The sequence below is a fragment of the Orycteropus afer genome, unplaced genomic scaffold, assembly GCF_000298275.1.
Source record: "Orycteropus afer afer isolate SDZICR_OR568_19922 unplaced genomic scaffold, OryAfe1.0 scaffold00410, whole genome shotgun sequence".
Lineage (NCBI taxonomy): Eukaryota > Metazoa > Chordata > Mammalia > Tubulidentata > Orycteropodidae > Orycteropus > Orycteropus afer.
The window spans coordinates 1,075,066-1,086,126 of record NW_006921997.1 but is presented as its reverse complement, the minus strand read 5'-3'; the positions used below and the strand labels follow the sequence as shown (position 1 = coordinate 1,086,126).

Genomic DNA, 11,061 nt, shown 5'->3' with positions numbered 1-11,061 from the left:
CAGATATTTACTCATCCTCATCTATGGAAACTGGCATTATTTGTTGAAACTTCATTGAGATTGCCAACATAAATTTTAAGAAAAGGTAACTGGCTCTCCTAAACCAACACCCAGTGAGATGATTTTGACTCATTCTGATCCCATAGGACAGAGTAGAACTGCCCCATAGGATTTCCAAGGCTGTAAATCTTTATGGAAGCAGACTGCCTCATTTTTCTTCTGTGGAGTGGCTGGTAAGTTCAAACCACCAACATTTTGGTTAGCAGCTGAATGCCTTAACCACCACAGCACCAGACTTCCTTTGTCCTAATCAATGGATTCATAAGTACTACACTGGGAAGTAGCTTAACATCCTAGAAAGTAAACTTTTATCTACTCAACTGAAGCTGGTCTATTGTGTACAGCTGCTGTGTTAGGCCCTAGCTGAAAACAGATGAATAAGATAGATAAGCTTTTCCCCCAAGTATTTTGTTATATCACAAACATGCAAGATAACCTTTAAGGCACTTGGAGAAGGCCTGACTCAATTGCCATGAATTGACTAGGGGATTTCTGCCTGACAAGGGAAGACTTGGACCAGGTGGCAGGGAGAAACAGTTTAAGTGCTTTAAGGTGTGTTGCCGTGACAGGCTCTCCATGTCTGAACTGAAAGGTGTCAAACTGGAACTTTGACATGTTCCTAGTAAGTCAATATCTTTGCTGTTTTTCTTCCTTTCGCATGTATGACTGGGCAGATCCAAGGCATCCCCTCACCATTTTCTGTACCCTCTTTGGGTGGAACTTTGGTTTCTCATCAGAAGTCCTTTGAGTGAGTATGAATTATTTCACAGTAAGTATTCTGAAAGATATAATTCAGTCCCACTGCACTGAGATTTCTCCGTGATAAGTAGGACTATGTACACAAGAATCAGCCATCCTCCTTATACACTGATAACAAGGTACAATCAAGTTTTGTTTATAGGATCTAATTTATCTGTGGCTCTCGCTGACCATTCTCCTTGGTTGACACATGATCTCTACACAGATTTTAAAGCTGGTAGGCAGGGCAGTGAGGGAAAGAGCACGGGCTTTGGCTCTTGGCTCTGCTCATGGTTAGCCTTGTGATTTTGGTCGTGTCAGCCAACCTCAAGCAAATATATGGCACATTGTTGTTGTTGTTATGTGCCGTTGAGTCAGCCCTGACTCATAGCAACCCCTCCTTGGGTTTCCGAGGCAGTATCACTACGGAAGTAGGATTGCCCAACCTTCCTTCCGAGGAGTGGATATGGCACATAGGACCCTGCAATAAAAGTTGTGTGAATAAATGAAAAGAGTTTTTCATCATCTCTAAAATGTGAATCCAACGGTCCCTCACTTGTCTCTGTCATAAAAGTTGAAATGTTTACTTTAAAAATTTTTTTTAAATGATTTTTTTTCTGTAGTGAGAATCCCTCTTTTGAGCTTGGCTTTGCACTCTAAGCCAGTATACACTGTAGAGAAAGTGTCACAACTACCACCATACAACAAAAATGAGTGTGAGAGTGGTGAAATGTGGCTCTGCTGACATTCTTAAATGTGAAGGCTAACTTTACAATTGTGATTAATCCGAAAACTGTAGCGATTATGGAAAGACGAATATGCTTGTACCAATTACTGATGACCATTAACCTAAACTTCTTAATTCATTGTGTCACATTTCTGATCAAGAGCCACCTAAAACCATAGTGTTTGATATCAAGTTTGGAGGGTGTCTTCCTATGTGCCAGATATTTGCTTGCAATTAGCTCATATGACTGAAATCACGAGGTTGAAAACTCTGCTTTCAAACAATGGACCACTTCCCTACAGAAGGAAGTGTCAATTTTTCCACCTAACTTTTGGACCTATGTATACCCTTACCTCACTTAAGTTTTCAAATGTGCTTCACCACTCCCCACAGAAACTCTCTTCCATGAAAAGGAGGTACTGTCAATCTGATGTTCTCCCTTCTGGGGTGACCCTCTTCCTTTCTCCTCTTCGAAACCTGTCTAGTCCTTTCCATGTTTCCATATCTGGCCCAAGTCTGAAATTTTTCCTGAACTCTGTCTTGACTTGTGTATTTCTCATGAACCCACTCCATCTGTGCTTCTAATATTCACCCTGACCTCACAACTTAATTATGTTCTGTCTCAAACTGCACCTGTGCATATTTCCTGTTTCCTTTGCTGAACTGTGAACTTTGGGGTGGCAATCACCTTGTGCTCTTTGCTCATCCTATGTTCTTGGGACAGGACTGGACCCAAGGTAGGATATCAGTAAAATCCTACACATATGTAAGTAATCCAGCAAAAGATTATCCTTTTATAAAATTTTTTCTTTCAAAATATTTATTTTCTGAAGAGTATTGAATAGCAAGTTGTAACCTGGTCTTTGCTGAAAAACACAGAAAAAAGGTTTTCTTCATCATTTTCCAGTTTCTTGAACCAAGGAAAAGAAAATATAATTTTATCAGAAACATCTGGAGGGTCTATCGATTTACCATAGTTGAACCAACATTTTGTTACTCAAAGTGTGGCCTCATAGCAGAGACTTCAGCATCTGCTGGTGTCTTATTAGGAATGCAGAGTCCTAGTCCTTACCCTGTTGTTATTGTTGTTGTTATGTGCCATCGAGTTGGCCCCGACTCATAGCTACCCCTCCTTGGTTTTCCAAGGTGGTATCATAGACTTGTTAAAACAGAAACTGCATTTTAACGAGATTCCCAGGTGATAGATGCACTTGAGAGTTTTGAAACACTGAAATATTTTATCCACTTAATTACTTCACCAAGGCCAAAATTTCTGGATATTATTTGGTGGGGGGAAAAAGCTATAATAATTTCTGGTGTTATACCCCCAGAGAGCTCTACCTTTTATTAGAAAGAATCTGAGCTTCAAGCTCCACTTTTTTACTGATAAGTTGGATAAAGTTGACCACACTATCTTTCAAATTTGAAAAAGAAGGAATAACGAGAAGAATAATACAAATATTGTAAAGTACCAAGTGTGACACACATTTATTTAAACATTATTACTGTTTTCTCAGGTTGACTTAAACAAATGATCAAGAATAATTCTGAAGCCATGGAAGAAAACAAATAAAATGAGACAAAATACTGTTTTCCAGGGATTTTCCACCACATACATTCAGAGGTGGTCTGTGCTATGGTCTTGTCATAGAAGACAAAAAAATTAGTAAGAGTGGGCTGTGAATACTAGATCAGTGACTAATTACGCTTTTGAACAACTGTTAAATTACAGTATACTGAGTTAATTTACTGTGATCAAACATCTGCCTTATAGAAACACAATGAAAATGACTGAAAAGAGATCCAAAGTCTCAAGCAAATGTGAATGAGACAAACATGCATGAGATTCAAAGCTGATTTAAGATTTTGAACATCTATGTACTTACTGAATCAAAATTCCAGCCCTTGCTGTCTTTCACCCTAACCGTGTCCTTCGCCTGGACCTGACTAAATGAAGAAGTCAGGTTTGTTGTCTATAGTTCTAGGGTTTTTGGAAACCTCAAATCAAGATCCAGTCCTAAACAGCAGGGAAGGTTGCCTCTGAATTTTCTTCTGATCATTGGTAAATCTCTACAGATAGAAACTCTCTATGTCCCAGTATTACAGTATTCTAGTCATATACACTCTTGGAGATAATTGATGACAGAGTTTCAAAGAAAATACTCCTACTTTACTCTAGAATAATATTTTTCTTTTTTTCAATTTATTTGGTACATTTGTTGCTTGGAAGTGAAAATATTTCATGTTGGGTCTTCCTTTTACATCCTGACACTGAGACATGGACAACATTAACGAGACATTTGTGAGAGAATTCATTCTTCTGGGTCTCTCTGGGTACCCGAAGCTTGAGGTCATCTTCTTTGTTCTGATTCTAGTGATGTATCTAGTGATTCTAATTGGCAACGGTGTTCTCATCATGGCAAGCATCTTTGATTCCCGTCTGCACACTCCCATGTACTTCTTCCTGGGCAACCTCTCTTTCCTGGATATCTGCTACACATCCTCCTCTGTCCCCTCAACACTGGTGAGCTTAATCTCAAAGAAAAGAAACATTTCCTTCTCTGGATGTGCAGTGCAGATGTTCCTTGGATTTGCAATGGGGTCAACAGAGTGTTTGCTCCTTGGCATGATGGCTTTTGATCGCTATGTGGCCATCTGTAACCCTCTGAGATACTCCATCATCATGAGTAAGTTGGTGTATGTCTTGATGGCTTCTGTTTCTTGGCTTTCAGGTGCAGTCAACTCAATCGTGCAAACAGTTCTTACCATGCAGTTGCCTTTCTGTGGAAATAACATTATTAATCATTTCTTATGTGAAATATTAGCTGTCTTAAAATTAGCTTGTGCTGATATCTCTCTCAACATTACTACCCTAGCAGTATCAAATATGGCCTTCCTGGTTCTTCCACTTCTGGTCATTTTTTTCTCCTACATGTTCATCCTTTATACGATCTTAAGAATGAACTCAGCCACAGGAAGGCTCAAGGCCTTTTCCACCTGCTCAGCACATCTGACTGTGGTGATCATATTCTATGGTACCATCTTCTTCATGTATGCAAAACCCAAGTCCCAAGATGTGCTTGGGGAAAATAAGATGCAAGCTTCAGAGGGGCTTATGTCTGTGTTTTATGGGGTAGTAACCCCCATGTTGAATCCCATAATTTACAGCTTAAGAAATAAGGATGTAAAAGCTGCTGTGAAATATTTGCTGAGTCGAAAAGTTTTTAAAAATAAGACCAAAAGAAAAATGTGGAACTTCATGTATAAAAAATAGAGATGGCATCATTGGTCAATTATTGAGGACCTTCTTTAGGGAAACCATAGTTAGGAAGACAGATCTTTAATTTTATCTTCACTAGGCCTCTTCAGCTAAATTGCTGAAAACTGTGCTCTGGTGTAAACGGCGTCCCTCAGGTTCTGATCCAGATCTCATAAATTCTGTGACTTCCTTTAGAATGTTACCCTGTAGATGTCTGAAGTGCGTGTTTCTAGTGTGCTCTTTGGCAGCATAGTAGAAAACATCACATAAAAGCCTAGAAATAGGAAAGCAGGGAAGCACTTTCTGACCTATCTGTATCTGTATTTTAAAGTGGACTTCTTTTAGACAGTTCTTAAATCCAGTCTGATAATTCATGCCATTTAATTGCTGGGCTTGTGAATTAAATGTTATGTTATGTAAATATCATTTATTTTAATGCAATTATAGTTAGATTTGTCTATCATTTTTTTTTCTATTTGTGTCTTCTATGTTCCCCTTTTCTTCTTTTCCTTCATTATTATTTTTATCATTTTTATATTTTGTAGAATCCCATTTTATATTCATGGTTGGCTTATTATTTATACCTCTTCAAAAACAAATTTTTATTGGTTGCTGTAGGAGGTATGGCCTTTCCTTTTCATGTATAATATTCTATCTCCTAATAATTTTGTATCGTATCATGAATAATATATCAACTTATAATAATGTGCTTTCATTTCCCCTCTCCTCTTTAGTGATATTGTTGCCATATATTTTACTTTCATATATGCTGAAATTCTACAAAATTTTGTTATTGTTTTGGCTTTAAATTGTCAATTATCTTTTAAGAAATTGAGATAAGGTCTGTCTCATTTACCATTTCCAACACATTTCATTCTTTCATGTGGAATCATTTTTTCATTTGATAGAATTTTTGACCACTTGCAGAACTACTTTTTAAAATGTAGTCCTATTTATTATGATCTATCTCAGCTTTTATTTGTCTGAAAAAGTCCAATTTCATATTTCACCTTTATTTTTGCTTCAACAAGGCTCCTTGTCAATTACAACGAAGGCTGCCGAAACAATCAGGATGAATGTCAGCTGCTTGATGGGGGACTTCCCAGCCAATCTGTGTAAAGATCAGGCTGTGTGGGGCACCCCCAGCTAATCTTGGTAAAGGTCAGCTACAAAGTGGAGCTCCCCAATCCATGTAAATGTTGGTTACCTGGCAGTGCTCAAGAGCCAGGGCAAAAAGGCCAAATAGCAAGTGGTTTTATATTGGAGCAGTTGTTGTTGTTGTTATGTGCCCTCGATTAGGCCCTGACTCATAGTGACCCCTCCTTGGGTTTCCGAGGCAGTATCACTACGGAAGTAGATTGCCCAACCTACCTTCAGAGGAGTGGCTGGTGGGCTTGAACTGCCAGCCTTCTGGTTAGCAGTCAAGTGCCTTAGGCACTATGCTACCAGAGCTAAGTAAGTGTGTGTATTTTTTACTACTGAGTCCTCAGTCCTCAGATCCCAGAGTGGTGCTTGACACACTGTAGGTGCTCAATAAATATTCTTGAATAAATGAGTCATGCATATACGCACACACACACACACACACAAACCAGAATTTTTGTAGCATGTAGAATTCCAGGTTGAGAGAAATTTTTTTTTTCCCCCTCAGCACATTAAAGGTATTGTTGCATTTTTTTCCAGGTTTCATTGCATCCAGTGACATGTCTGCCCATCATTATTACCTTTAATCCTCTATCTGCAATGTTTTCTTTGGCTGCTTTTAAGATTTTCCTTTAGCAGATTTTCACCAAGTTTACTATACTGTAGTGATTGTGTGTGTATGTGCATGTGTGTGTGTGTTTATATTCTTTGTGGTTTGGTGAGCTTCTTGGATCTGTGCGTGTCTTCAAATTTGGAAAATTTTTGGCCATTAATTTTCACACTTTTGGTCCTCCTCCTCTCTTTACTAGCGGGTTAGCAATTAGATGTATGTAGTACTGCTTGTAATTTCCTATAGGTTGTTCATATTTTTGTTTTTTCTCTTTTAGTTTTATTGTGGATAATTAAAGTTGTTATGTCTTCACATTTACTTATCTTTTCATCTGCACTGTCTAATATCCTTTTAATCCCACCTAGTAAAATTATGATTTAATTTATTGTATATTTCATCTGCAGAAGTTATTTTTTGGTTCTTTTGAAAAATAACTTTTAAAAAGAATTATTTATTTTGTTGTTGTGATGGAGAATATATACAGCAAAGCCTACATCAATTCAACACATTCTCTTTTCATTATGTTCTTGTTTTTCTCTAAATTGTGGGCATTGATATTGACTTGTCTGCTAATTCCTTTATCTCTATCATTTCTGAGTCTATTTCTGAAATTAGAAAAAAATGGCATTATGAGACAAATTGCCCCTCTTCTTTGCGTTTTTAGTAATTTTAGGTTTGTGTTGGACATGCTTCATTTTGTTTGTGAGTGCTGGATTTTGTGGACTCTCTTTCCAGAGTGCCTGATACGTTCTGGCAGGCTGTTACTTGCAGATTGATTTGTCATTTTGAGGCATGTGTGTAGCTTTGTGAGGCAAAGTCTAGAGTTGTATTACTCCGGAACAGTGGGTATGATTCTCTCTAAAATTGGGGCACTTAATCTTTCTCCAAGAACATTATACAATGTCTGGAAAACTAAGGGAGAAAAGGCAAATTTATAGAATTTATTGGGTAGAAAATATTCTACAGTGCACAGGACAGGACAGATCCTCACAACAAGGAGTTGGCTGCCCAAAATACCCGTAGGAGTGCAGTTGAGAAATTCTGCTCTAGGGCTAGTTCAGCCTTACTAGTCTGTGACGATTCATGCACCTTTCCTAAGTTCCTTGAATACTCAGTGAAGATCCTCTATTCTGGTTGCTTGGAGATCAAATGTCTCCCAAACTTCCGTGAGCTTTGGTTTTGGCTTATAAGTCACCGTTAATTCTTTGGGCTCATGGAATTCCATCCTTCTGCATGTTTGGCTGAGTTCTCAGCAGCAGCCTTAATGGGACCCCTTTGTTCATTTCTGGAGCTTTTTCTCTGCCTAGTTTTTTTTTTTTTTTTGTCTCCAGAATGCTGCCCTGTAAATTCAAACTGCTTAAACCCTGTGAACTTTCCTCAATGTTCTGAGACCACTGTGATCCGTATAGGATACTCTTCCCTGAACCAAAGTCTAAAAAGTAATCCTAAGCTTCTTTTCATTTTAGTCTTGTCTTCCAGGAATCTTAGCCCTAACTTGCTTGTTCAACATCTAAAATTACTTACTATATTCTGTCCAGTTTTCTAATTGTTGGTAGTGAGAGAACAACGCTGGTTTGAGTTATTTAGTTATGGCCAGAAGTAGATATTCCCACTTAGCATTTCTGGCGGCATCGTTTTTAGTTTATCAGAACACACAGCATTTATGTGGCATTCTTACCTCCTCATTTCCATCTTTGCTTTATTCTGAGGTCTATAATTAAGTATATTGAATGCATCTTTTTACTTTGATGAAGGTTATCATCTCATTGATTCTAAGAAGGGATTTTGAATAAAGCATTCCTTGGATCTTGCATGTTTAAAATTATTTTTCAGTAGACTTAATATTTGAAGGGCATCTTGACTGTATATAAATTTATTGTTCTGAGTGTGATTTTCATGATTGTTTTGGAGGTGCAAATGCAGTGTTGCCTACATTGTCTGTTCTTTTTGAGAGATATGATACTGAACTAACCTTTTGCCCTGGTCAGCTACCAATCTTGTTTCTGAGAGGATCTGAACATTTTTGTCATTACCTTCAAACTCTGTCTTTCTGGCATGTCTCAGAGTTGATTATACTGTGTTAATTTTTCCAGGAACTCAGTGAACACTTTCAGTTCTTTCATTTACAGAAAGTATTTCTAGACTTCAGTTTTAATATTGATTCTATTCTTTGGTTTTCATTTTTAGAGACTAAAATTTTAGATATATTTTTCCTTCTTTGCTTGTGTTCCATTTCAACCATTTTCTCTAACACTTTTGCATCTTATTTTCATTTTCTTGATTGTTTCACTACCTCTCTTCAATATCTTTGAAGTTTTGTTTTCTCTGTTTTACATTAAATACCTTTGATTAGTCTTCATTCCTAAGATGATTTTGTCTTTTACCTCTTATTATTTCCTGAATTCAGGCAAGTCTCTTTTTATTTCTTTCTGATACACTGTTTTATTAGTTTCTTTTTAATTTTTGAATTTATGATCCAAGGTGGTTTTGAACTTCTCCCAAATATTTGTTTGAGGGTATTTATATCAATTTATAGTTGTGTGTTACAGCTTTCATGATTTTTTTTTTTTTTTGCAGGGAAGATAAGTTGGGAGATTTTCATCGGGTGAGATATTTTGATTCTCATTTGCTATTTCATTTTATAGCAGCTTTGATACAGTATACTTACATTTATTCGTTTCATAATTTGGGATGGTTTGCAAAATTTGTAATTCAGGAGTGTCTTCTTTGTCTGCTTTATGAAGCGGAGTTTCTTTAAAGAAGTGCTTCTACATCTTCTCCCTCCTCATCTTCTGCTGCTGCAGAGATAGACGGAACCCTATAACAGCACAAGTTTGCTGAAGCCATTTTCACCTTTTGCCTTCAGAGCTCTTTGACTGTTCTCCTCCTCCACTTCCTTTTCCCCCTGCTCAGTCTAGTTTGGCTAAGTGGGAAGGAATTGTCTGCCTTCTGATACTGTGGTCCTTTTTGTTTTGCAGGACCCAAATCTGACCTTTATCGCTTCTTTCTGCTTCACCTCTCACATCTGCGTCTCCCTTCCTTTTCACTTAAGTTTACTGAAGAAAACCATGTTTTTCAAAGATAGCTATCTCAAACCACACATGCTTTGTATCTTGCTTGTATTCAGGACTGTATCCTTGGTTTCACATTAGTCTTAAACTTGCCACGAGATACCCCTTTCTTTTCCATGCAAGTCTGTTTGTCTCTGTGAAAATGTTCAATGGGATCATGAGAGATAACCTGTTGTTGTTGTTGTTGTGTGCCGTCAAGTCGGAACTGACTCATAGGAACCCTCCTTGGGTTTCTGAGGCAGTATCACTCAGAAGTAGATTGCCCAACCTTCCCTCTGAGGAGTGGCTGGTGGGTTTGAACCGCCAGCCTTCTGGTTAGCACTCAAGTGCCTTAGGCACTGTGCTACCAGAACTTGCAGGTATTTGGTGTTATTAATTTCTTCTGTTTTGCTTAACTTTTAAAATACCTTTTATATGTTTTTCTTAAAGCAGTTAGGTAGCTTCTGTGTTTATATACCATTTTATAATTAACACATTTAAAAGAATATTTAAAATTTTTAATATGTATCTTATTATTTTCAATAGTGTGCCATTCCAATTTTAATTTCCTCCATCTTGTATCCAAATAGAATGTAATTTTTTTTACTTCTAAATTTTTCAAATATCAAGCTTAAGTGTTTATTAATTTATGCCATACAGTGATTTGAAAATATAGTTTCACAATCTCTACTTATTTGAACTGTTGACACGTTCTGCTCTTTCTGATCATCTATCCTAATATATATGATGTAATATGTAGAATTTAAAAGGGCCCCCATGACTGACTTTCACACACTGGTATTACTCCTGTGATTGACAAATATGAGATTATCTTTTTTGGCTGAATCTGATCACATACAACTTTCAAAAGAAGAGCATTTTCTCTGGCTGATCCCAGATGATGAAGTCAGAGAAATTAGAAGCACAAGAAAGATTCAATGAGCTCTTGAACTTGAAGATGCCGAGGTCCATGTGATGAGGAGTGAGGCTACATGATAAATGAGAGCCAACCTTGTCTGAGACCTAGTGAGGAAATGGGGACCCCAGTCTACAACAGCAAGGAATAGGATTCCAATAACTTAAAGGAGACTGAAAGTGTATTCTGACCCAGAGTCTTCAGAAAAAAGCCTATCCTAGAGTGTGGTCACCAGACAGCAGAGAGCATCCAGTTGTCTGTTCTTTCAGGGGTTGTTTCAGCGGCAAATGGTGGGTCTTCTAGGGACCACTCATCCAGTCATTCATGCAGGTAGAGGTATTCATCCAGCTATACTGGTCTTACATGGGTCATCTTTAACAGAGGTCTAGAAAGCTTTACCTTATCCATATCAGTAAGGCTGGTCTTACTCTGATTATGCACTCAAAATAGGACTGGGAAAGAGCTGCCTCATTAGAGTAGAACCAAACTTTAAGATATGGATAAAGTAAGTCTTTCAGGACCTCCATATGCTGATGTGGCATGACTCAAATTGAGGAG

At 37.6% G+C, this 11,061-nt stretch overlaps 1 protein-coding gene across 1 annotated transcript; it reads left to right on the top strand.

The window, feature by feature from the left end:
- The first annotated feature begins 3,803 nt into the window (after positions 1-3,803).
- Positions 3,804-4,799, top strand: LOC103208075 (olfactory receptor 13C4). Its single transcript, XM_007953753.1, has one exon. It carries the CDS (start codon positions 3,804-3,806, stop codon positions 4,797-4,799), a length of 996 nt encoding a protein of 331 aa, XP_007951944.1.
- Positions 4,800-11,061: the final 6,262 nt, after the last annotated feature.

Coding starts and splice junctions, on each gene's coding strand:
- LOC103208075 (XM_007953753.1), top strand. CDS start 3,804: ATGGACAACATTAACGAGACATTTGTGAGAGAATTCATTCTTCTGGGT.